We start from the raw sequence: 27,498 nt of genomic DNA on the forward strand, positions 1-27,498 counted from the left end.
ATTTGCTGTGAGCTGATTTTTCGTTGCAACAATGCGGGCGTTACGGATTCGCTTTGATTTCAAACATTCAAATTTAGACAATAAGACTCATCCATTCAATTGATTGGATGAACTTTGGGGGAGTTTAAAAAAACAAATCGACAAAACAAGTCAGAAAACCGTTCGTTCTCTCCTTAGACCAAACAAAACCCCAAATAAAAGTGACTCGGTTGAGAACGGATGGATGATCCGATTCGATAGTGACTTCCTTTCTTTCTTTCTTGTTTTGTTTTTTTTTTCTCAAGGGGAGGGAGGAGGATCGTTGTTCCAATCAGATAAGCCCTGAATATTCAAATTGCTGACAGTCTATATGTACGATTACATCAATCGCTATAGATGGCTATCGAGGCTCCTGTATTCCATCCGCTCACCTGGTGGTGGCGATGGTGGCGGTTGGTTATTCAGTCAGATCTATATACTATACAGTAACCCGAGGTTTTTCTTTTCCTTTTAATTCTATTCTTCCTCCCCAACCAACATGTCTTCTTCTTCGCTTCAACTTTCTTCTTTTTACAGTTTTTTTTAAAAAGAAAAAAATCAAATCTGTACGATCGCATCTTGGACGAATTACCTTGAGAAAGAAAAAAGGGAACGAACGAATTTTTGAACTTGAAAGAAGAGGGGAGAGAGAGAGAGAAGAGAAGAAACGAGTCTTTTTTTCTCTCTTTTATTACCTGTACATACCTGGAGGGGGTTCTTGTGCTGGGCACACGGGCTGAGGCAGTCTGAGGAACGCGTTAAAAGTGACTGTGCCAGCGCCAAGTTTCGGTGGGAATGACCCCGACGGTGGCGCTCAGAAAAAAGGAGGAATGAAGGAGATATTATAAAAAGGGAAGAAGAAAGGTAGGAAGAAGGAGAAAAGAATAAAATACACGGAGGGGGTGAAAAAGGAAAAATCATGACCGAAGAGCGCAAACGTGAACGCGGCTCCAGCACACACACACACAAAACCGAACAAGAAGAAGAAGAGAACCTGCTGGCCCTCGGGCGGTAGGAGGTCCAATGGGGAGCAAGGCGCAACCCCACCGTGTTTCTTTCTACCTTAGACACATTTCCCCCCTCGGTCGTCTCATTCTTCTTTAGTCTACCGCCAACCCGCGTCTGCTCGAGTCGGTACCTCAGTCGCCGCGTTCCATCCGACCGACAGTTTGTGTGTGAGTGTGTGTGTGCGTCTCGTTATTTTTGGCACGTCGTGTGATTTTGGTGCACCACCAGCAATCGGAAGACAACGGATTATATACAACATTTCACCGGATTAATTATCAATTCAATTTCTCCAGACAATTAATTTTTCGGTTTTGTGTGTCTTTCTTTCCTCATCCAACGTTTCAAAGAAAACAAGAGGAAAACAAAAAAAAAGTGGTTGTCCTTTTCCGGTTCAATTTTTTTAATTGACGTCCGAGTCAATCAGACACGGTTATGTTTGGCTGGAATGCGCTGATCAGATAGTGACTTGTCATCAAAAATATTGTGACCTCGAATCAAAATAGATCTGCCAAAAAGTCTACAAAAAACGGTCAGTCTGTGAGTTGGTTCTTTTTGACCTGTGGCGGACAGAAATTCCTGGGTATATACCTGCCGATGGAGACGGTTGGAATGGTACAAGTGCTCTTTCGCCAATACCTGTGACTCCTTTCGAACTGTACCAGCCCCTCCAACTAGGTGTGCATGTACAGCCCCAGCCAGCAGCAGATTGCTGGGACAAACAACATCCGGCAGCGGCGGAATAATAATAAAAGAATGATGTTCCGCAAACACCTGAGCGCTCAGAGTTGGCGGACGGTGGGAGCTGTGTTGCTCCTGCTCTCGCACTACGTCGGCCCTGGATCTTCTTTCGTGGTTGTCGTCGACGAGCCCGGCGCTCATACACCTGGCGGATCAATCATTTTCCAGGCCGCCGTGACGGATGGCGCCGGCCACAACGGACGTCAGTGGACCTACGCCTGGTCATCAACGTCACCGCCAACGACCAGGAGCTTGTTCCACCTCAGCAAAGACGGATCGGTGCGGTTGAAACGCCAGCCGTCGACCACCACCACCACCGTCACGCCCTGCTCCGACTGGCCGTTGAGGATCGAGGCCTATGATCCGTCCGTCCTTGTCGGAGTGGCCAGAGTCAGTTTCCCGCTCACCGTCCGGTTCAAATCTTGCCAGCAGCAGCAGCAGCAGCAGCCGATGGTTGGGCAAGACTCGGTTCAAGTCATCACCGTCTTGCCGGCCTCGGCGGGACGTGAGACGGGCGAAGATCGGCTTTTTAATGAGATTTGCCTAAGGCGGAGTGAGCTCATAGTCACCAAACTGGATGCCTACCTGCCAGAGTCGGTGCGACGCTATTGCACGACTGACAGGTGGTCGTCTTCAACGCTCCATCGAGCCGTCGAATCATCTGGAGTGGATTTGGTTTCGACGGAATCTGGATGCCGGCCAGGCAGGAGCGGGCGGGCCCAGCTTCACTACCGCCTCAATTGCTCGTCGCCCTTTGGCAATGCTGGCGTCGTCCGAGCGCAAAACCAAATGGATGTGATCGCTCGTTTGGATCCTCCTCCGCCACCTGACATTCTCCACCACCGCCAGCGACGACAGACTCCAGCCGAGGCTTCCTTCTCCTTCGACCAGCCCGTCTACGTCACGTCCGTGCCGGAAGAGAAAGACAGGGGCCTGCAGGTGATATCCCTGGCCGTTCGCAATCCGCCGCCCATCGGCGTCACATACTCCATGGTGGCCGTTTTAGACGCTCGCTCTCAGAAGCTCTTCGCCATCGACGGGCAGACGGGCAGCATCACAACGTCGGCCAGACTCGATCGCGAGTCCATGGACGTCCACTACCTGCGGGTGACGGCCACCGAAGTGATGGCCGAAGACGGGCGCTCCCAGCCGAGAAGCGCCACGGCGACAGTTCAGATCAACGTCGAGGACGTCAATGATTTCCCGCCAACGTTCGAACAGCCGTCGTACGAAACGTCCATCAAAGAGTCGGCGTCGATCGGGACGGCCGTCCTGACGGTGCGGGCCAAAGACCAAGACGCCGGAGCCAATGCCGATGTCCACTACAGCATCGTCAACCCGTTCGGTGCCAACGAGGCGTTCCGCATTGACGCCAAAACGGGCGTCATCAGCACGCGATTGGCTCTCGACCGTGAAACCAACGGCCAGTACAACTTGACCATCCAGGCGGTTGACCAGGGACCGGTTCAAGAGCGTCAATCGGCCACGGCCTTGGTTCACGTCCAGGTGGGCGATGAAAACGACAACTACCCGCAGTTTTCCGAGCGGACATACACGGTCGACGTGGCCGAAAACGTCAACTGGGCAGAGAATCCAATCGTGGCCAGGATCAGGTAAAAGAATAATATTAAAAAAAGACAACTGTCATCTGCTTTCCATCATTAAATGTCATTTGAGAGCCGATCCTTCTTCTCCCGTTTCATTTTTGGTTATCAATCCGGCATCAATGGTGACGTTATTTTTTTCAAGAATAACAAGTTTGAAATGTTTGAAATCTTCTTTTTAAAGAAGAAAAAAAACACTTTTCAAAGTCGATTTGATTTCCACGCTGAAAAAGGAGAGAGCAGAGAGAGACAAAGGTCTGCATATTTGATGAGAAGAAAAAAAGGGCTTGCTCCTTCCAGCACCGGTGTGTAAGGAGCCAAATATGGACGGAGAAAAAAGGAGTCTCGTTATTTCTGTTTTCTTCTGCCTCGTTTGAGTTGTTGTTTTCAAGCTTTTGTTTCAGTCACTCAAGAGTCAAGAAGAAGAAGACAAAAAAGAATAAGAAAGATATAAAAGCCAGACGTCCCAAAAAACAAACACGGCACTCGATCTTGCGTGTGTGATCTCGGAGACGGAACCGGTCGTGATATTGAAAAAACAACTGGTAGCTCCAATTTTTTTTCTAGCTAGCTCCATCGCTTTCAATAAATCAATAATTAAATAGTGGAAGAAACAAAAAGAAAAGAAAACCGCATAATGGGGAAAAAATACGAGATTGACAAAATTCCGGTTTCAAGTTCAACACGAACACGACAATGTTGAACGAAGTTTTTCCCTTTATAAGGAAAATCATCTAAATTTCATCTTGTTGATCCTTTTCCTTCTTCTTCTTCTTTTTTGGTTGGGTGGGAAACATCAGAAAACAAAACTCCCGGAAAAAATAGATGGAATAATTCAAGAAAATGAATTCCATCTCCGTGGTCCCGGTGTGTGTGTCTATCTACAAGGGCCGAGAGACGTCGTTTATGGTCATTGAGAAATGTGCAGTGAACGAAAAAACGAAAAAAAACAAAAAAAAAGGAATAATAAATCGAGAAAAAACAGTTGTCGTTTTTTCTTTTCGGTTCGTTTTCATTTTTCATTTTTTCTTTTGTTGGGAATCTAGCGGGGGGTGGGGGGAATCAATCCCGCGTGTAACGCGTACACGTCTCGATTCGCATCGTCATCGCATGCCTCTCTCTTTTTCCATAACGATGTATCTTTTTTTCTTTTTCTTTTTCGTGATTGGTGTATGATGATCATAAAAGGGACGACGACGACGCAATCGACGCCAAAAAAAGGGCGGGAAAAGTTCAATATTTGAATTGCTGAAAGGAGGGGGATTGCGCTAAAAAGGCTCGAAATGTGGCGAATAGCTGTACACACACGACAACACCAAACATCACAAAAATAAATTCATAAATTCAAACTAAAAAAAAAGGAGTAGGAAGGAGGTGGTTGAGGTGGCCTGTCAGTGGCCAGCTTGTTGCCAGATCGTAAATTGAAGCTGCCGTAGACATAACACAAGAGGGGCTGCTTGGCTGCTGCTGCTGCTGAAGAGAGACGATTCACGATCACCATCTTTAGATGGCGTACACTATGTACATATAAATATTAAGAGAAGAAATAGCCTCTTGTTCCTTTCTTTCTCTCGAGATTCCTCCCAAAAGAGAAAAATATTCGTGAAGTGGGTGCGAAGAAAGAGACGAGCGCGAAGGCAGTATAAATATAAACAGCGCACACGCTGCCCAAATCGGGACGGAAGAGTTTGGGATTCTAGAGAGGGTCAACACTGACTGGCCAAGTGTCTACAAACTTCCATTTTCTCTCTTGTGATATTTCTTTTTGGCGTCCGCGTTTTGTACATGTACAAACGTCCGTATAGACCGAAACGTTTGTGTTTTATCGTTTCAAACCGAAAACAAGACACTCGAAAAAATAAAAAAGTTGGGCGCTCATTGATGGATGACCGACAAGACCAGAATGGAAAGATGCTCCTTCTCCCTTCTACCAGTTTTCTCCTTTCAAAAGATTTTTCTGTTCGAGGAAAAAAAAAAACCTCGGATTCACTCAGAAAAGACGGGCGAGGCCAACACGAAATCATCCATCACCCACCGGGATTTTATTTTATTTTATTTTTACTTTTTGGGTTGTTCTTTTTCTTTTTTTGATAATCTAAAGTTTAACATCTATTTTGTCTGCTGGGTGGTTGGTCACGTCTCGTGTGTGAAAAATGTTGTATTATTTCCTGCTGGATGGATGGATGGATTTTGAAATTTATTTTCTCCATTTTGTTTCACGTCAAACAATCAAACAGGGCGACAGATGCGGATGTGGGACCCAACGCCGTCCTACGCTATTCGCTGATCGGCGGCAACACGCAGGGCCACTTTGTCATCGACTCGTTGAGCGGCGACGTGGCCGTGGTGCAGCCGCTGGATTTCGAAACGGTCCGCAGCTACCGGCTGGTGATCCGGGCCCAGGACGGCGGCAATCCCAGCCGCTCCAACACGACCCAACTACTCGTCAACGTACGCGACGTCAATGACAACGCACCAAGATTCTACACGTCGCTCTTCCAAGAGTCGGTCATCGAGAACGTGCCAGTCGGTCACAGCATCGTCAGGGTTCAAGCCTACGACGCCGACGACGCCGACAACGCCCTCATCTCCTACAGGATCGTCCCGCTGGCCACCATGACGCCCACCGGTAACCAGCAGATGGACGAGGACCAACTGCCGTTCGGCATCGATCCCGACACCGGATGGATCGTCACCGTCCGCGACTTGGATCGCGAAGAGAACCACCACCACGAATTCGAGGTGAGATCCCATCGCTTCCAATCATCTTTTTACGATGACGACGTTTCCAGGAATTTTGGATTTTCATTCCCTAACCTCTGGAATCGTTCAAAATCTTTTTGATGGATGGACTGCTGGACAGTGGCTTTTTTTTCCACTCTTAAAATAAGTAAAAAAAAACATTTTTTTGTTTTGTTTTGGGAAGACGGGAGCCATCGTTCAGCCGGGATGTCTAGAACGGGAGATAGAGAGCGTCCATCACCATCGTTCGTAAAGTTGTAGACGCTAATGGTCTAAGCGCCGGATGGTTGGCTCTCTTGCCTCTATCCGTTGCCAGGGAATTTATAGTTATCGACTCTTTGCAAGAACGTTAAAAAAGAGATTCGTTTGCCAACAAAACATCACCACATATTTAAGCAAAAGAGGGGGGAGCCCTTCTTAAAAGAGAACAAAAGAAATTCCTTTTTTTTTTATTTTAAAAAAAGATTTTGCGTTAGAGTGGGCGTCGATGTGGAGTGCCTTTTTCTATTGAACGGCGCTGGACTTGATGAAGTTTCAAAGTGTTTTTTTTTTTTTTCTATCGGGTTCGAAAAAAGGCGGAGAAAAAAAAAGGTGAGACGGGCTAACTACCAGGTGTGAAAATGAGCTCGGAACGTTGTGTAAATGATGACATCCGCAATGTTTGATGCACTTCATCAAAAAAAAAAAAGGTTGGAATAAAAGGAGAGAGAGACTAGAGCCCCAGCGGCCATCATCAAAAAGGAATTGACTCAGTCAAAAGACTTGCGGCTTTATTAGCGCGCTGGTGTACCTGATCTGAATTAATGAACCATTTTCCTATTTTTTCTTCCCATCATCTTCTTCCATCTTTCCATATTTTTTGGGGGTTTTTAATGAGCTAATCACGTGAAATAGCATTTGCATATCTTCATTCAACCGTTTTTGGGCTTAATGAAGGTATTGGCCACGGACGGCGGCGGCAAAACGGCGACGGCCCGCGTCGTCCTGCAGATTCAGGACCAGAACGACAACGACCCCGTTTTCTGGCCCAAAGTCTACGACGCCATCGTCGGCGAGGACGCCACTCCCGGGACGCCCGTCCTGACCGTCACGGCCGCCGATCGGGACGAGAACCCGCGGCTCCAGTATTCCCTGGTGGGCGGCAACGTCCGCGGTCGCTTCAGCGTCAGCTCCCAGAACGGCCAGGGTCTCATCTCGGTGGCCCAGCCGCTCGACTACAAGCAGGAGAAGCGGTTCGTCTTGACGGTGCAGGCCAGCGACTCGGGCGGACGCAGCGACACGGCCACCGTCTACCTCAACGTCTCCGACGCCAACACGCACGCGCCGGCCTTCGAGGCCGCCCCGTATTCGGCCACCGTCTTCGAGGATGCCCCAATAGGTACCGTAATCATCACTCTTCAAACAATTTCAAAATGACCCAAAATTGGCGGTTAAAAAAAGAGAAGAAAAAAAATTAAATAGTTGGGAGGTGGGTAGAATATGTAAATCGGTTTACGACCCATGGAAATAACACCCGGGTTTGGAGTAGGCAATTGACTTTCATTAAATTTCAAAGCTAGAAAAAGTGCGTTTTGCTACCACCCAGACCCAACGGACTTAATTATATGAGTTTACTTTTCATGGCGTTTCAAGTTAATTAGCGAGTCGAATTTGAATGAAATTGATTGATCATTTTTGATTATTATTTCAGGAACGACGGTTTTGATCGTGGCGGCAAGTGACGGGGATGTGGGCGACAACGCCCGGATCACTTACGGGCTCTCGGGTGAGCTGGTTCCGGAATTTTCCATCCAGCCAGCCACCGGCGCCATTATCACGACCAAACAGCTGGATCGAGAGCGGACGTCCGGCTACTTGCTGACCATCACGGCGCGAGATAACGGAAATCCGCCGCTGAGCGACACGACTGACGTTGAAATTAGCCTGGGAGATTTCAACGACAACCCGCCCTTCTTCCAGCAGACCATGTACACGGCCAACGTGCCGGAAGACGCACTCATCGGCACTTCCGTTCTCCAAGTGACCGCCACCGACGCCGACCAGGGATTCAACGGCCGCGTTCGCTACGTTCTGCTCGACGCCGACGCTAACGACTCGCCCTTCACCCTGGACGCCACTTCCGGAATTTTGCGGACCAATAAATTGCTGGACAGGGAACTGGTGGCCAAATACGACCTGCTGGTCCAGGCCATCGATCGCGGGACGCCGGAACTCTCGGGCGCCGCATCGGTGTCGGTCATTATCGAAGATGTTAACGACTCGCCACCGTCGTTCAACATTCCGCCGAGTTCGGATCGGGTCCGATTGTTCATCCAGGAGAATTCGCCCGTCGGTTCCAAAGTGGGCGACATTTTGGCGCGTGACCCCGACGAAGGCGTCAACGCCATCGTCCAGTATTCCATCATCGGCGGCCAGGACGCCGAGGCTTTCACCCTAGTGCCGCGGCCGGAATCCGGATTGGCCGAACTCTTGACCCGCATCGAGCTCGACTACGAATCGCCCCACAAGCGCTACGAAATTCTGGTGCGGGCCGCTTCGCCGCCACTCCGCACCGACGTCCTAGTCGAAATCAACGTCGTCGACAAAAATGATAACGTGCCCGTTCTCAACGACTTCCGGCTGGTCCTCAACAATTTCAGGAATTATTTCCCCCTGGGGCCGGTGGCCCGCGTCCCAGTCTTCGACGCCGACGTCAACGACCAGGTGCGTTTTCATTTAAATTATTTTTTGGAAAAAATATCGACTGGAACCCATTTTGAGGGGGACTCTATCATCAGCATTTTCATGATGTCAAAAAAAGATTTTCCCTTTTTTGGGACCCACTCTTTTTCTTGTCGCTAGTCGTCGGGCCTTTAATTACCCAAAAGGAGCTTTAAAAGTCGACCTTCTTTTTATTTTTCTCCCAAGGAGAAGACGGCGGCCACTCCAAAAAATAAGAAAAGGGCCTCCTAATGGATGTCCATTAAAGAAGATTTTGGTGCTTTTCTTTTCATTTTTTCGACCTCCTTTTGTTTTCTCCCCCTATTTTTTTCCCTGGAAACTGCTTTTTAATTTTATCCAGCGCCTCAAGAATTAAGAAGCAAAGGCTAGAGGGGCTTTGCGGGTAACAAACAAGTTTCCCTCGAATAGATAAAAAAAAGAAAAGGAAATGAAAACATAGTAAGAATCTACACACACACACACTGACACTCTCTCGTTGACTGGCGCCGTATACATCCAAAGCTTGGGCGGAGGGGTGGATAAAAACAACCAGATAAAAAAGGGGGCCATGTTATTCAGACTCTATAGAGCGTAGCGTAGTAAAAGAGGGAAGAAATTTTTTGTTTTTCCACCCTCCTCTATAAACACTGCGTAGTGAACGGCCTGACAAGAGTGAGATAGCCTCTCGGAAAAGTAGGGAGAAGTACTATACTACCCTTATCTTTTTGCTCTCTGCCTCTTTCAAGTACATCACTGGATATGTACGATAGGAGCAGAGCTAGGCAGGAGACGATGTAGGGGCATCGATTGGGAGCCATATAATTCCAGCCGAACCCTGGCCGTATGTGCCCCAGTATAAATACGGTGGGGGAGGAACTTGGCGTAATTAGGGTTTCTTTTCCCCCCTCTCTAGCTTGTGTCTATAAATTTATATGCGGTGTGGTGCTAGCTAACCTAACGGGCGGAGGGTAAAGAAGCTTTTTTTGATCCAAATCCCCCACCAGAAAATATGGGAAGCCGAGAGAAAAGAGTCAATACGGTCGAATAGATTTAGCCGATGGAACGCGGAGGAACTTCTGGAAATCTCTCCCGCTTTCTGTCGTCTGTATTTATTTATTCAAGAGGGATAGATATAAATATAAAGCTATATATAAGAAGAATAAATAAAAAAGGGAGAAAGAATGAAGCCGGTTTTTGATTGAAGTTTCTTTTTTCATTTTTTTTTTCTAATATTAAATACATAAAAAGAAAACGGTGGATGTTTTCACTCTTTTCATGGACCTCTCGATTCGATCAATAGTACGTGTTATTTCCTCTTCTTCTTTCTTTGTATTTATTATGCAGCGAAAAGAAAAAAAAAACACATTTTTCTTTTGATATTATTATTTTATAGACCAGCGGGGCTGTATCTATATACGAATAGTTACATTATAAGGATTCTAGCTAACCGCCAGGTGGTTATCGAGAAAAAGAAAGAAAGAAAAAAGAAAAAATGTATCCAACAGCAGACGTTTGTGAGAGTTTTTGTGTGTGTGTGTTGGAATTTCAAGAAAAGAATTCAAGGTCCTCTTTTTGTCTAGTTTGTTTGTTGCCGGTGTGCTACACATCTTTATAGGTTTACGTGTGTTTTCTCTCTCGGAAGATGGGAGAAGAATGGGATATAGATGGACGGCGGCCGAGTCGTTAAAAAACATTGAGAGATATATACGCAGGGGAGGAGGAGTTGAGAAAGAAAAAATGAAAAAAGAAATTCAATTAGTTTGACGAGATATTTTCTCCCCGCTTCACGGGTGTTTAACGCTATAAAAATAATACAAGTTGAAAAAAGAGAAATAAGCCTTCGGAGCGCCCCCTGACGCGGTGCGAAGGCAAGAAACAAAACAGGAGAACATCGCTCAAATACTTTCACACAGCACGGCATGGATGATGATAATAAAAATACAGAAATATAATATTTTCTTGTTTTTTTTTTCCCTTTAGCTAAATTTTTAAAATAAAAGTCCCTTCGTTTTTAGCCCCCCTCCCTACTCGGCTCGAATGGCCGGGGCCATTGGCGGAACAAAGTCGGAAATTGGTCACGCTCCAGCGGGAGGTTTTCCGTCAGCGCCGATCACGTTTCCCATATTTATTTGTATTATTATTTTTTTGTTTTTTTGTTCTTTCGCTTTCTGTTTTTTTAAATATTAACATGTTACACAACAGAACACATGTTTCATTGTGATTTGTGTCTGTGTTATTTCAAATTGAATTGAATCGTTTTTCTTTATAAATTCATTTCTCCGCATTTTTTAAATTTCATTCAAACAGTTGCACTACCGGGTGGTGTCGGGCAACAGCGCCGACTTGATCCTGTTGAACGAAACGAGCGGATTCATCAGCCTGTCGTCCAACCTCAACACTAATGTGCCCATTTCGGCCGCCATGGAAATCTCCGTCAGCGGTGAGTGGTCGCCAAGAATTTTCACTTTTATAATCACGAGAATGGCCGCGTTTAGAAACAATTCAACGTCGAACAAAAAGGCCGTTATAGCCCAATAAATTTTCCATCACGAGGTTTTTTTTTCTTTTTGATTCGAGAGTCATGTGTCGGTACGATGTGAATGTCTGAACGTGAGTAACCACGCCCTGTTTCACGACAAACACGACAAACCTCTTTTCTCCGCGTCTCTCTTTCGAGATAGGCCCTCGGGGGCGTTCGTTCAACCAGAATTTTCTTATTGTTCCTTTTCTTTTTAGATTCAGATTTATCTTTTTCATTATTTATATTCAACCCCAGCCGAAATAGAAAGAAGAAGAACGAACGAAGAAGATTCTCAGCTCTCCTAAGGTGTCGAGTTATTCATCTTCTTCTTCTTCTTTCCAGGCGACTTTTTGTGTGTGTGGCGTACAATCGGTTGGAACCGGTTGTCCGCCCAGTTTTCAAAAAGGATTAAAGCTTTAACATATACAACTCGGCATTCTTCATCTATTTATAAATCAATCGAAAAAAAAAGGGGAAACTTTGATTACCATAATAGATTTTTCTGATTATCATTTCGTTCGCCAATAAGGTCTGCATCGTATCTCATCCGAGGGCCCGAAAGATCCCAAACAACCGGACTTTTCTTTCTTTTTTATTGTATCTCTTTCTTATTGGTCGTATAGTCTCTCTTTTAGACATTGATAACAAGCTACAAGCTTAACCAATAGGTCCGAGAAAAAAAGAAAAAGAAAAGAGAGAAATAAGGGCTAGTAGACGCAACAAATTCTCTCATCATTCTATTCCGTGACTAAGCAGGTAGTACATGCACCATTGTGTCACGCCATATTGTTCTTTTTCCTGCTGGCTGAGCCTCTTTTTTAAGTTGTTGTTTTCTCGTATGCTGTCTACCCCCTCTGCTGCTTGATTGCTGATGATTGTCGAGTTTGTTGGTAGGGGGAAAAAAGGAAAAGAAAAAACAAAATAAGACACCCAAAAGACCACAAAGAGTTACACAAGAGGATGGAACTTTTTTCCAGGTCTTTTGGGTTTCGACTGAAAAGTGGCTGAGCCCTAGAGCGGCTCAGAAAAGACAAACTTCAATTTTGTTCCAGTCTTTTTTGTTGTTTTTCCTTCTTGGAGAGACTTTTCAGCCCTGTGGTATTATTATCATTGTAATATTCTACCAAAGAGAAAAGTCCACTGTGTTGTTTTCCTCCCTTCACCACCGACACCACAAGCAGGAGTCATTAAAAGTAGCAAAAGAGAACCTTCTTTTCTCTCTCCCTTCTGGTAGAGATAACTCTTCTTCCGTGACAATGAGAACCAATCAAGAAAAGAAGAAGCTCCCCCCACTCCATCCCAACCGCTTTTATTGTGTTGGGAGATGCCAGTGTTATTCATGCTGTCAGTCTTCCAGCGGATCTACCGTAGGGGCGCTAAACCACCAGATCGGAGACCCGCAATATAAATAACACCCCGTGAAAAAGAGGACGGAAATAGAATAAAAGATAATCTCTTTACCAACATCTCGGTGTACATTTGAAAAAAAAAAAATTGACATAGAGACACAAATATGCCGAACCAAAAATGGTTTATCTCTTTCCTTCATCTTTTTCATTCCAGAATAATTTCCGTACACCAAAAAACAAACAAAAAAATAATTTCATTCGCAGTAGAAAAAAAGAAGCGCAACAGCTGCTACCTCCTTATACGATTCCAATTTTCGTGAGGCACGAACGCGAGCGATGACAAATCGTCGCGGCGTCGTGTGCAGCAATCTAACGAGAACGCATTCCGCTCCACCGAAAAACTGTGGAAGAAAAAACCCCAAAAAACAACTGAGGAACTTTCTCGTACGTTCCGATCTTTGTAGTATCAATTCCAACCGACACATACCTGGTGGTCTAAACGTCTTCTACGAATATGTGTAGCGCACAAAAAACGTAAAAAAAAAATCTGAAACAAATGTCGAATCATCCGAGCTATGAGGGACGCACACAATTCTGATTTTTTAAAAAATGAAAATCGCCTATTGTTCTTGCGCTTGAGGGGACCCCTCGCAGCTTTCGGGGTCTTACCTGGAATCTTATTTCTTTTACAAAAAAACGAGTGTCTAGTGTTACTGTACAAGGCGCAATATGGTGGTGGTGTACTGGACAGTCTGGTGGGTCCTTTGTCGAGGTATTGATTAGATCTCACGCTGCCCAATAGCAATGGGGGTGTGCTGTGAGAGAGTGGGTGTCCCGTATAATAAACGATTTTCTGGGTAGAGAGAGAAGAAAGAAAGAAAAATCGGATGAAGAGTACGTACTCGTGGGTAACTCTGTCGTCATCATCGTCGAGTTTGCCCAGGCTCATAAAAATGGGAGAGAAGAAAAATGTCCATAAGGTGAGGGGCGCCCCTCTGCTGGGTTGGATAATATCACACAAACAAGCCAAGTGTGTAGGCCTTTTCCGTCTTGATCCTTCTTATAAATCTAAACCTCCTCAGGCCATATCATAGAAGAACATAAAAAAAGGAAGCCAGGGCTTTTTTTTCCTGTCCCACCTTCATTCTTCAACGCAATCCCCCCAGAAAAAGCTGATGCAGTCCACACGAGACATAAGAGAAAAAGACGAAATTGAGGTAGGAATGAATATATAGGCGAGAGGGGCTTTACACCCACAAATCTCATCGCTAAAGAGATTTTCCCCCCACTTCTTTTTTTCTTAAAGAACCTTTTCACACTCGAGTCGTCCATTGTTATTGTCATTATCTTATTTTTTCGTAGAGAGCGGAAAAAGTCTTAGATTTGGCTATACACAAGTCAAACAAAAGAAGGCGAGAGGTAGAAAAATGAGACCGCCGTAACCTTATTCGTTCGTTCCGATGACTTTGGGCTTTTAATTTATGCGGGACTGGACCGTCTTGACGCGCAAAAAAAGGAGAAGAGAATCTTATATACATGTAGCGTCCTACTTTTTTCTCTCTCCTTCTTATCTAATCTTTTATGAAATAGTATATTACACAGCTCATTAGTCAGGCAAAAATGGGAGGGTCTTTTTTTGGGTTGTTTGGTTGAACCACGACGGTTGGTCGTGTCGTTTCTTCTGGTCAACCTCATCTGCGCTTTCTCTCCGGAATTCTTTTGCCCACTTGCCAGCTAACAAAACGAAACGGGCACGTCATCGAGGCCATCCACTCTACACCACTAATAGCATTTCACTTCTCTTCTTTCTTTCTTTCCCAGCTGCTGGAAATTGACTCTGGCACACGCGCTATAGAGGTTCTTTTTTGGTTGTTGAATAATGTCAGTCGATTCCACTAGACGACGCGTTGCGTGACGCCAAAAGTTGTCCAGCTCACTCTAAAAGCTCGTCCGTCCGCTTCCAACTTGCGCGCGCTGTGTTGCGTTGTGTCGTGGAGAGAAACTATCAGGTGATGATAGTCTGTATGCAAATGACTCTCGCGCCCTTTTGACTGATGGATAAAAGATACAAGAAACACACACACAAGAGTGCAGAGAAACGCGCATCTCATGGGAAAAAGAAAAAAGAAAAAAAACGGAACGACGGCTCAATTTTCCATCGTTTCACTCGCCGTGTCATTATCAGCTGATAGTCGAAACAAAACAACAAAACAGAAAAAGAGAAACGGAAAATGTCGGGAGACTGGCCGACCGCTGCGACCGCAACGCCATCAAAGTAACAGACACAACAACATCAACGAAATGCTTCTTTTCAGTCATTCAATGAACTTGTGAACTTTTTTTCCTCCGACTTCCTCCCGACCTTTTCACCCAGCGTCGCCGAGTGAATGGATGAGAAAATCGTCGCCGCCACCACCACCGTCCGTCTTGATAGTTCATCCATAATTCCGCTGTCATTATTTATCAATTCGACGAACAAGAAGAAAAAAAAGTCCCCCTAATATTTTGTGTGACTCGACTGTCAACCGGAATCGGGTTGGGGGGAGAAAATATAATAAGGAACGTGATATGTTCTAAATAAAACAGCCCCCCTGCCTGCCTGTGCGTTTGTGTCTTTTCTATTATTCCATTTTCTCTGGGCATCGCCGCCGCCGCCGCCGAAACTTCAATTGTGTTTGTTCGCCGTTTTGTTTGGGTAAAGGGCACGGCGGTAACCATGGCAACGGCACGCCGTTCTCTCATTAGACACCGGCACGTGTGTGTGTGCGCTTCCTGTGTGTGTGTGCAATGACACATCCACTATATCCAAATGACTCATGGCTCTCTGTGCGTGTGTGTGTGTGTCTCTCCGATCGATACGAATTAAACTATACACCCCCCGCAATATGATAGTCTCCCAGAATTAATATTTTTTTACAACCCGCAATCATAAAATAATATTGCATATTATTTAATATTGGTATATAGATGGAACGAATGTGGTGAGAGCCGAAATGCAACTGTCTGTCCTGCTGGTCACGGATGCGATGCTCTTCAATTCGGTGACGCTCCGATTGGGCGACATGGACCAGGAGAGTTTCCTGTCTCAACCGCTCTACAATTACTTCGTCGACGGCCTAGCGGCCATCATCCCTTGCCCCAAGGAGAACGTCTTTGTCTTCAACATTCAGGTACACATAAATACTAAAGACACCTTTTCTTCTTGTCTGTCGGGCTGTAAAACAAAACAAAAAAAAGTATAAAGAAAGAATCCTCACATGTCACGTATCCCCTCGAAAGAAATACCGCGACGCGCAACTTCCTGTTGTCGATTAGATGATGAAATCGTGCGCGCCAGTCTTCAAACCGCCGTGTCGATCATCGCACTCTCTCCAAATTTCAACACATTCCATCACGCCTTTTTTATTTTCCCGACTATCGATGAGCCGAAAATAGTTAAAAAACATTTTCCTCGGAAAAGAGATTTGTAATAGTGACTGATTTTTTAAAAAGAAGATAAAATAATGTTAAGTTTGCTCAGCTCACACATTTTGGGAAATGGCGGCCGCGGACCGGTTTATGTTGATGAGTGCCGCCAGCCGATAAATCACCTGGTGATAAATGGTCACCGGTCAGCATAAAACTCCAAAAAACATTAAAAAGCAGCAACAAACAGCAACAAGAAAATGCTATTTTTTAAAGGGAGGGAGGTACGAAAAAGAGCCATAACATTTGAAAGACAATTGGCCAATAGAATTTCTATTGTCGGAATAAAAATGTATAAAAAAAAAACTCCCCACGGAAAGAGAGTCGTAAAGTTCAAAGTAGCGAATCAAGATGTTTTGTTTAACTTGTTTCGTTTTGGGGCCCTTTTGGTATTTCTTTTCCATTTTTTTAAATTTTACGGTCGAAAAAATCTCTCAATTCCATCCCGCGTCCTTATGTATTCTAGCTCTCTCTCTCTCTCTCTGATTTGTGATTTTAACTTCTTCTTTCTTCTTCTTCTCTGGCGTATCTTTATTTATTTGATCGTATATGTTTATGCAGAACGATTACGAGGCAGACGGGCGGATACTGAACGTTAGTTTCTCTGCCAAACGGCCCGACCTACCGGGCGAGGTCCTCTACACGCAGCAGTTTCTCCAGGAACGGGTTTACCTCCGGCGCCACGCCCTGACTAAATTAACCACCCTCCAGGTAATAATGTTTACACCACTAGACCTCTAACTTTTTTTCTCTCTCGGTTGTACTACTACTCAGTGACTATACCAACAAACACAATCACCGGCGTCATGCCATGCCCAATTTCATCAATCAATTCGCTCTTTAACGTGTTAAAAAGAAAAAAAAAATCTTCTCTCTAACAAATGGCCGATCGATTTATTCCTGGACAGGTATTACCATTCGACGACACGTTATGTGTCAGAGAGCCTTGTCTCAATTTCGAAGAGTGCCTTTCGGTGCTGAAATTCGGCAACGCTTCCGACTTCATCAGCAGCCCGACTCTGCTCTTCCGGCCGATTCATCCAGTCAGCACTTTTGCCTGCAGGTGTCCAGCGGGATTCACCGGTTAGTCATCAACTTCTTATTCTTCTTTTGTGGGGGAAAAAAACGAAATTCTTTTCTTTTTTGTCGGACCTTTTGGCATTCAGCCAAAGTGAATAAAAGATTTTTAAAAAAAGCGGGCGGAAAAAGAAAACAAAAAGGAAAAACCTTTAGACAAGACGAGACAAAAAGGTCACGACCGTCTCGACTCTTTTCGGGACCCCTTTAATTGCTTTCCGCTGCGCTGTGTGTGTGTGTATAATAATATTCTTTAGTCAGACGACCGTGGTTCATTACCATCGGAGAGCCCTTAAGGGGGTCCAACGTCGATTGTGGCATCCGGGCGGATAGGAATCGAACAGGTCTTGTTATCCCCCCACCAAAAAAAACGAAAGCAAAGAGAAGAAGGAGAGACCCCGCTATATTTGATTAATGTCCGAAAACAGATCGTAAAATCAATTACGCATCGGTGGATGGAGGAGAGGACTGACGAGTAGCGTTGCAAATTTCGTTAAAAAACAAAAACAAAATAAAACTGAATTAAATAATTTGGTAATAAAACGAAATGAATAAGTATGAGTTTTTTGTTTGAAACAAGTTATTAAACTAGATAATATTCAGTTTTTAATTCAGTTTTATCTATTTAAAAAAAACTAAAAATAAATAAATTCCTAGCCATCAAAGTATTGAAAAAACCTGTATGTGCTCTGAGTGTTCAAGTTGCATCACCAACAAGAACCACCAACTTGTTCAAACGGATGATGTTAAACCAAGAATACTCTACATGCCTGCAATGATACCTTCGTCATTTTCTTCTAATTCAGCCACGCTGGCCTATGTTTAGTTTTTGACAAGAAATCTAATAGCTAGGTGCTAGGTCTGTGTCTACCTCTGCCAGCTTTTTACACTACAAAATGATTCACACTCAGGTTTAGAAAACGAGGAGGTGCCGGTGTAGCGGCAGGTTCTTCTCGGTTCTTCTTGGTAAAAAAATTGTCTTGTTGCACTTGGCTTGAAGTGTTTAAAGTTCAAATATTTTCGAATGTGATGGTTACTTTACCCACAGACAAACTTGTGAGGTACAAAACAAAACAAGCCTGATCTGCAGTCTTTAGGCAAATGAAAATTTTAGTGAACCCTGACTGAGAAAAAACAAACACGGAGAGAGAAAACAGTTGCAGTCAACCGCCTAGCTCACGAATGTGACTAATATGCAACGATTTATAATCAATTTCACCATTGTCAAAAAGGAAGAATAGAGATCAATTTTGTCCTACCTTTATGCCTGGGAAATGCAGCCAGGCATCTACGTCAGTTGCTCCATCCATCCGCTGAAGAGTTGAATTACACCAGGCTACTGGATAGGGTAAAAAGGGTGTCCTCGTGAATACACCCACATTCACATGGGCGTACACGAGGACGTTTAAGGAAAGAGGGAAAAGAGAGCTCCATAAGTCGATTGCATTCCAATGCAAAGGGATGCTGTTTATCTAAATAAAAATAGAAAATGGGTTACGAAAAAAATTTTGACAGAAACAACAAGTCAGGAAAAGCTGAAAATGAGACACTGGGGAAACTCTAATTGTTAACAAATGGGAGAATTTAAGATTTATACACGTAATACACTGCATCAATGCAGGTAATGCAACATTAAAATATCTAGCAGGTCAAATGCAGGAATAAAAGTAACGAAAATCATTACCCAAGGCCAAGCGATGATCCTGAGATTGCTGGTGCCTGCTGGTGACAGTTTATTAACACCTGCACAAGTTAAACTTGCAGATTGTGTGGTTAAGATGGCTCTGGCCTCAAATCTGCAAAAAGAAAAAGGAGGCTGCAGGTCAGGGAAGTAACATTTCACAAATTTAGAAGTTTAACTCTTCTGTAGCTCCCTGCATTCTTAGTTTTATATACCCGCTAAACAGCATGAAGTATGACGGTTATCAAAAACAAAAAAGGTGCCAATATAAATCTTATTAAGTGCAAAAATTATTTCCTTTTAGGGTTTTATCTTTGATTTCTAGTTATTTCTCACATTCTCAACAATTTTTTCTTTCATGTGTCGTTCGCGGTTTTTTGCTAAATTGTAGTCTGCAAACTGGATTGGCGGTTTTCGCATTTGCCAGATTGCAAATACGAGCCGAAAGTTTTTTTTTAAATTTAATTTGTCTTTATTCTTTAAGATAAAAACGATTAAAAAAAATTGAATTAAATAAAAACAGATAAATGAAACTTGATAAATCTAATTAAACCGAATAATACGATAAAACTAGATATTGGCAACGCAACGCTACTGACGAGACAAAAGGAAAAAGATGACAGCTGCGCGAGACCGTTTTCTTTTTCGAATCTTCTACGTGCCAGACCATTATTCTCAATATTTTTCGTGTTAGATCCTCCTCCTTTCCCTCCTCCCTCCGCATAATTTTTTTCTTACACAATTCCGGGCGAGTTCACATCGTTAGCGTCTATTCTCACGAGTCACGACCGTTTTCGCTTCTGCCCGAGAACTTAACGAACCGTCGTAATAGACATACGTAGTATGAGGAAACTCATCTTTTTCGCCATTATTTCGTGATTGACGTCATTCACCATTTTGGCGAGAGGAATTTAATTTTCTTACAAAATGTCGTTCGGTCCGTCCAGGTATGAGGGAACACTACGTCTGCGACACGGAAGTCAATTTGTGCTACTCCAACCCGTGCCTGAACGGCGGCAGCTGCCTCCGCAAAGAGGGCGGTTACACCTGCCTGTGCAAGACGGGATTTGCCGGCGACGAGTGCCAACTGGATCTGTCCGGAAAAAGCAGCGCCGGAAGAGGCAGGACGCAGCAGCAACAGCAGGACAAAACGTGCAACGGAAGGACTGGCCTTTGCGCCCCGACCAATTGCACGGGACCGGCCAATTTCTACACGCCGCTGACCTGTCAACTGCGCTCCCGCAGTTTCTATCGCGGATCTTTCCTGACTTTCCCGGCCTTGAGGCAGCGCTATCGACTTCACCTCAAGCTCAGGTATGTTGCAGCCAGCCTGCGTAGAGTCCAGTCAAAACATCGTTTATTACAAGCCCAGCCAAGCGGATGTGAAAGCAATTGATTGGTCACACAACTACATTGGATATTATGTCTAAACAACAGTTTCGCTACGAGGGAGAGAAACGGCCTTTTGCTGTACAATGGGCGATACAACGAGCGTCACGATTTCATAGCCCTGGAACTGATCGACGGCCGGCTTCAATTTTCGTTCTCGCTGGGCGCCAATTTATCTCACGTTCTCCTGGAACAGCCTTACTCTCTAGCCGACGGCGATTGGCACACGGTCACTATTGATTACTTCAACAGGGTAAGTCAAACAACAATTTTCAAATTTTGATCGGAGAAGAAAATGAGCGCTCATTTTGGCGCGGTTTTTTTCGAAATTTTGTTTTTTAGACGATCGTTTTGAGTTTGGACGATTGCGATACGGCCGTTAGCGTCAAATACGGTCACGTTTTGGGTAATAAATGCGCCGCCCAGGTGGTACATCACCTGGAGCCTCGCTGCTCCCAGTTCACCGAAACGTGCCACCGATTCCTGGACTTGACGGCTCCGCTCCAGCTGGGCGGATTGCCTTCAGCCTCTTCCGAATTCCAAGTGCGCAATCGGGACTACGACGGATGCATCAAGGACTTGCACATCGACCACCAGTTCGTCGACTTGGCCAGCTTCGTGGCCGACAACGGCACCGTTGCCGGATGCCAGGAGAAGAAGGAATTCTGCTCGTCCAGTCCGTGCCGCAACGGCGGCAAATGCCGCGAAGGTTTCAGCACTTTCCTCTGCGATTGTCCCGATGGCGTCGCCGGCAAGGATTGCTCAGAGAGTAAGTCGATTTGAATGTGCCGCCTTTTTTAAAATCAAATATTCAAACCCCTTCCAAAAACCACCAACGAAAAATGTCTTTCCCTGGATTTGATGTGGAAATTCCTATGCTGAGTTTCTCTTTTTCTTCCGGGCCACGCTCATTTTGTTTTTGGTTCTTTTGGTTACGCAGCTATCGAAGGTTCGAGGCAATTCCGCGGCGACGGCTATTTGATATTCACGCCAGACGCCAAGCCCATCGTTTTGCCGTGGTCGGCCAGCTTCGCTTTCCGCACCAGACAGACGGATTCGTTTCTGATGAAGATGGAAATCGACCCCGGTCATTCCGTTTTAGTCGAGGTAAAGGAAAAAGACAAATTTGAAAATTCACCGTGTTATATCACCATGACGATACACAACAATGGAGAGATATAAAACCGTTGATTATTATGACGCAGACCATCGGCGGGAAATTGAGCGTCGCGTGGGAATCGGGCCAGTTCACATTGGCCGACACGGAGCCGCTCAACGATGGCAAATGGCACTGGGCCGAGCTCAAGTGGATGCAAGGTGAACTCTGGCTCAACACCGACTACGGCCTCTACGAGAAAACCGTGCCCGTCGATTCCAAATTGACCGGTTTGATGCCGACCAAAGTCGTTCTGGGCCGATTGGAAACGACCAACTCCACCGGATTCATCGGCTGCATCAAGGTAGATAACTCGTAAAAAATAAAAAAAAGAACCCTCCCATAATGTCTCTCTCAACAACTGAATGTATAAATGATTTCTGTCCAGGATGTGAGAATCGATCAGCAACGCAATTTGTGGCTGAAATCGTCGGTGGAATATCGAGTCAGCGACGGCTGCAGCTCGTCCGATTCTTGCACGGCCAAGAGCGACGTCTGCCCTCAGAGGGGCACCTGCGCCGACACCTGGAATTCGCACAAGTGCTCCTGCGATTCCGGATTCGTCGGCCCGGATTGCGCCAACATTTGCGAGTACAATCCGTGCGAGAACAACGCCACCTGCCAGATCGACACGTCGAATCGCCGCGGCTACAAGTGCGGTTGCCAGGGCGACACGTCGGGCGATTACTGCGAAGTGACCCTGGACCAGCCGTGCCCGGCAACCTGGTGGGGTTATCCGGTTTGCGGTCCGTGTCGCTGCGACACGGACAAAGGCTACGATCCCAACTGCAACAAAACAAACGGCCAGTGCGTGTGTCAGGTAAGAAAGAAAACGACCGCATCCATCCATTTTAAAAGTCGAAAAGTTTTCTTTTCCCTTTTGTCCGTGCAATTACACGCGGCGCTCATCCCGCATGTTATTCGGTTGAACGCGCAGCACAAACGCACGAGACAAAAGGATAAATATATAAATCTAAGAATAGGAAACGAGACGAGAGTTGCATTTCTAATGCTGTCGACATTTTCACGGGGTGTATAATATACGAATATTATAGGAAAATCACTACCAGCCGGTCAACGAGGAGGAATGTCTCGACTGTAATTGCTACCTGACGGGCTCGTTTGGCTCCAAGTGTGACGCCCTTACCGGTAAGAGGGAACAAATAAGAGAAGTCTTTTTTCTTTTTAAACTCCACCCACCTGTCCAGCATCCGACTCTTCCAAAAAATAAAAGAATGAAAAGGAAAAATTAAAGATATACCCGTTGAAAAAAAGAAAACGAGAATGTGGAAAAATGATTGCCCGCACAGCAGACAAACACAATCATATTTTCCCAACCGGTTATTACATTTCTTTTTTTCTTCCCGTCCATTCTCTATACTACCCCCTGTAGGTCAATGCAAGTGCCGACCGGGAGTCATTGGCCGACGATGCGACTCTTGCCCCAACCTTTTCGCCGAAGTCACGCTCAACGGATGCGAAGGTAAAGAATAAAACAGGCTCATCTGTATGCAGCCTTTTCTTTCGTCTTCTTCTTTAGCTCACAAACAGCTGTGCGTTTTGCACCGACAAATGACGGCCGGAGCAATAACAACAACAATAACTACACCCTATCCTCTCAACTCATCGTCCGTGTGTGTGTCTATATAAAAACCCCGCGCTAAGATACCGCCATTTTGTTGTTCTCTGTTTTTTAACGACGTTAGTGATCTACGACGCTTGCCCAAGGAGTTTCGACTCGGGCATCTGGTTCGACCGCACCCTCTACGGACTGACCACTTCCAGGGACTGCCCAATCGGATCGCTGGGACAGGCGTACAAAACTTGCGACAAGGAAGTCGGATGGATGCCGGCCGACCTGTTCAACTGCACCACCATCCCATTCGTCGATCTCCGCGAAATGGTACGTGTGTCTGAATAATTGCGCGAGTGCGCAAAACAATCCCGTACATTAGATAATAATAGATCATCATCCGTCATGATTACATCATCATCTACAGTTGAAACGATTGGATCAGGGCAATTTGAACCTCAACCCGTTCATTTCGGTGAGGCTGGCCCAGCAGCTGTTCAAAGCCACGAATCACAGTTCCAAACTTTACGGTAGCGATATCTTTATTGGACAACAGCTGCTGGTCAAGATCTTGGAACACGATACCCACAGAGAGGGATTCAATCTGACTCATCGACACGACAAAGATTTCATCAGGGTAATAATTCAAAATTGTTGCATCGATAAGTTTAAAAAACAAATTTTTTAACATGATGGGGTTTGGAATTTCAACAGAATTTGGTCAGTGCCACTAGCGTACTGTTCCAGATGCAGTATGTCGGACACTGGAGAACAATCGAAAAAGTTCACGGCTACGGAGCCGAAGTTTTACTAATGGCCTTCCAAAATTATGCGGCTAATTTGGCTCGTCAACAGAACAGCACCTATACTTTGCCCTTTGAAGTCGTCACTCCTAATATGGGTAAGAAGATTATTACCCCAAAAAATAAAATAAGGGAAGTAATTTATTCAAATTTTCTACTTTTAAAATTGCCGGCAGTTTTCGGAATGGACGTTCTGAGCACGGAACAAATTATCGGTCAAGAACTGAAATCGGGCGGTTTGGAGAAGATTGTGATTCCGGACACTAGCCGTTACATTGAAGAAGCATCCGCCGGAATTGTCAACAAAGAGAGACCCGCTTCGATCAACGCCATTTTCCCGAAATACAACAACTACGTCAAAAATCCGGTGCTCTTCGATCGCACCTCAAAGTTCTTCACGCCACTCAACTTGCTGGGCTTCCGGCTTCCGTCGGCCAAGAAGACCACAGACCGCGCCAGCAGTGAAACTCAACGATCCGTTGTGAGCTACGCGATTTATCGGACAGCTGGCGAGATCTTGCCACAAGTGTTCGAGCCCAATTTGAGGCAGCGCTACGGAGTGGACCTGACTCTTCCGTCCACCACGATGGGCTTCGCCGCTCTTTCAGTGGACGGAAACATCGTCACCGATCAGCCCGACGGGCCGGCAATCAAGTATCGCATCCGCGTCGATTACGTCAACCAGCGGGCCAATCCGCAGTGCGTTCACTGGAAGCCGACAGGATCGGGAGGCGGATTAATACCGGGGCCCGCTGTGGCCATCAAAGGCGCCTGGAGTCGAGAGGGTTGCCGAACCGATTTCCACGACCCGTGGTTCTACGACCAGGAAGACTTTCACGTCAATTGCACCTGTTCCAGTTTGGGACCGGTGGCCGTCGTCATGAACAAAGAGGAATTCATAACAATGGCCAGAGAGCCGACGCTGATCGAAGATGTGGTCACTTACATCGGTCTGGTGGCCAGCGTGGTTTTCTTGGCCGTGGCGTTCATCTGTCTCAGTTTGATCAGCGGCCAACAGCAGACCAACTCCAACTCTATTCACCGCAACTTCGTCGTTTGCCTCCTCTTGGCTCAGTTGCTGTTTTTGTTGGCTTTGAAACTGCGGGGGACCGTCCAACATCACGAGGTGAGTGATGGCCACTCTGACCGAAACATAATTTACACAACAAAAATTGTTTTTTTCCTGGCCAAAAACCCACCACTACAAAGCAACGCTCTAACGATTTTCCCCTTTTATTTTTCTTTTCTTTCCATCCTCGACTGAACAGTTTGTCTGTAAATTGCTGGCCATGGGTCTGCATTACCTGTGGTTATGCATCTTCTCCTGGCTGATGATCGAATCGATTCACTTGTACCGAATGCTGACCGAACTGCGTGACGTCAATCATGGCCACATGAGCTTCTACTATTCAGTGGGCTATGGACTTCCGGCAATCATCCTTGGCCTGTCGGTCGGCGTCCGAGCCGACCAGTATGGCAACTATTATTTGTAAGTTGATCTTTTTTTTTTCTACCAAAAATTATAGTCATAATTCTTCCTATAATGATGATGTTGTTGTTTATTCGGCTATTTAAACAGCTGTTGGCTATCGGTTTTCGAATCGGTCATCTGGAGTCTGGTCGGCCCGTGTTGCTTCATGATCGTCTGCTCGCTCATTACGTTCGGAATGGGCTTGAGGGCCGCCTTCACGCTCAAAGATCACATCGAAGGTTACGGCAACTTGAGGACTCTCATTTGGCTGGGACTGGCCCTCCTACCGGTAACGGCCACCGTGTGGGTATTGGCCGTCATGTCGGCCAGTGACACGTCGGAAATTCTCTTTTACGCCTTCTCACTCTGCTCGGTTCTCGAATCCATCTTCATCATGTTGGGCTACTGCCTACTCAATCGTCGAGTCCGTCTCGGTCTGCTCCATCTGGCGGGCCGTAAGGACACCATGGATCACGACGATCTCCACGGACTCGGCCATCAGATCGAAACCCATTCCGTCACGGCTTCCAGATCGGCTCTGGCCTATCAGAACAATCGCGACACGGTTTCGGCGCTGCAGCAAAGAGAAATCAATCATCAAAGACATTTGGGCATCTCGACGGCGTCGACGACATCCCGCTCCACCTGCAAGACGGGCAGCAGCAGCAATTACCGCAGCGCCGACATGCGAAGTGGCGATGTTTCGACGAGTACGGGCAGTCGCTCGTCCTACACCAGCCGACAAATCGTCCACAAGTCACCGTACGCTTACGACAACGACGACGACAAACCTAAAAAGAGACATCCGTCCGGAGAGAGCGGAGAAGAGTCAGACGGCCAATTGGATTTAGCTTCCAGTCATACCAGCGATGACGATGAAACTGCCACCAATAGGAGCCTTAGCATCAACAGGAATTTGAAAGGTATTTTTCAATCAAATCAAAAAAGATAATTGGACCGAATTTTCAATAAAACGACTTTTGGGACGGCCTTTTAGAACACCGGAAACCGGAATTGCCTTCAAAGCCGACCTTTATGCCCAACATTTGCGAAGCGGGAGAGCCGATGCCACAAATTCCGTCACCCACGCCACCCCATAACATGATGATGCCCATGTCAAACAGCAACATCCGACCACTTTACTCGCCGGCCTGGTCCAGTCAATTGCCACCACCCGCTTACCCTCTATCGGTAAATTTCTCAACAAAACAATTCGAGCGATTAAGTCATCTAAAATTTAAAATTTTGTTATTAGATGTCTTATTCGCCAGCCGGTCGCTGGGTATCCGAAAGAATGTCCAGTGCCACGCCTTCCGAAAACGAACAGGCCAGCCCCAACCCAGGGTACGGCAAACCGTCCACTCGGTTCATGGTGCCTCTGGGTATGCCACGCAATTACGACGATGAAGATTATGAGGATTACGAGCATCATCAAGAGCGCAATCATGGATTTCAATCAAGTAAATATAAAGAACAACACGAGAGATCTAATAATTCGACCGCACCGTTCTCGTTTCGGACCATGCTTTTACAACCGCAATTGTTTGTTTAATTGCAGTAGACAACGAAGCTCAACGAATGGACGGCCTCTCATTGGACGATCGAGACGTTGGCGGTTCAGTAACGAACAATTTGAATTTTGCGGCGCCAACCGCGGGCATTGCACCTGAGAGAAAACTCATGACACCCGTGGCCACTTTGGAAATGACCGACTCGGAGTACGTCTAACGCACTGGCCAGCTCTACAAGGCGTGGACGGGCACGCAATCTGACCATCTGGGAGTCGCCGGGGATTAGGGAATCAAGTTGATAAAAGAATAAAAAAGCAACAAAATCAACACGATGGTCCAGTTCCCTATCTTTGGGTCCCAACGCAATGCAAGTGACGATATTATTATGAATTGACTGTAATGACTGATATCAAATGTTGTTGTTTGTAAATGTACAGCTGTTTTTAAAAAGAACATATGAGTGATAAGATCTCTTTTTTTTTGTTTGCATTTTTTCTTTCGTTGTCATTTGAAGTGTACACTTGCTACAGTTTTGTTCGTTAAAATGTGCCATGTCCATTTGTTCAATGTCTGATGTACCGTAAGTGTTTTTAACAGCTAGTGCAATAAATGAATCATGTCTAATTGTAAAAAAGAAAATTCTCAAATCAAAAGTCGTGACAACTGACAAGAGGCCTATCATACCATCATAC

The 27,498-nt window shown here is 45.6% G+C and overlaps 1 protein-coding gene across 2 annotated transcripts; it reads left to right on the forward strand.

The window, feature by feature from the left end:
* Positions 1–1,112: 1,112 nt before the first annotated feature.
* On the forward strand, positions 1,113–27,440 carry LOC124209769 (protocadherin-like wing polarity protein stan). Of its 2 annotated transcripts, none has more exons than XM_046607947.1 (25): positions 1,113–3,377; positions 5,606–6,110; positions 7,047–7,488; positions 7,801–8,813; positions 11,118–11,250; positions 15,648–15,850; positions 16,707–16,856; positions 17,054–17,228; positions 19,851–20,217; positions 20,341–20,545; positions 20,635–21,061; positions 21,233–21,399; positions 21,498–21,752; positions 21,837–22,268; positions 22,504–22,597; positions 22,842–22,931; positions 23,155–23,351; positions 23,449–23,658; positions 23,736–23,922; positions 24,001–24,950; positions 25,093–25,313; positions 25,404–26,218; positions 26,293–26,486; positions 26,551–26,755; positions 26,854–27,440. In XM_046607947.1, exons 1-25 carry the CDS (start codon positions 1,708–1,710, stop codon positions 27,021–27,023), a joined length of 9,477 nt encoding a protein of 3,158 aa, XP_046463903.1. In that variant the 5' UTR covers positions 1,113–1,707; the 3' UTR covers positions 27,024–27,440. The 2 variants fall into 2 exon arrangements, with proteins under 2 accessions (XP_046463903.1, XP_046463904.1); XM_046607948.1 differs by having other exon boundaries at positions 26,857–27,440.
* Positions 27,441–27,498: the final 58 nt, after the last annotated feature.

Source organism: Daphnia pulex, chromosome 12, assembly GCF_021134715.1.
Source record: "Daphnia pulex isolate KAP4 chromosome 12, ASM2113471v1".
Classification (NCBI taxonomy): domain Eukaryota; kingdom Metazoa; phylum Arthropoda; class Branchiopoda; order Diplostraca; family Daphniidae; genus Daphnia; species Daphnia pulex.

What these genes read in the sequence shown, in the direction of transcription:
- LOC124209769 (XM_046607947.1), top strand. Translation starts at nt 1,708, where the DNA reads ATGTACAGCCCCAGCCAGCAGCAGATTGCTGGGACAAACAACATCCGG. An exon ending in CCAATCGTGGCCAGGATCAG is followed by an intron (nt 3,378 to 5,605) that starts GTAAAAGAATAA and finishes ACAATCAAACAG; the next exon opens with GGCGACAGATGCGGATGTGG. An exon ending in CTTCGAGGATGCCCCAATAG is followed by an intron (nt 7,489 to 7,800) that starts GTACCGTAATCA and finishes TTATTATTTCAG; the next exon opens with GAACGACGGTTTTGATCGTG.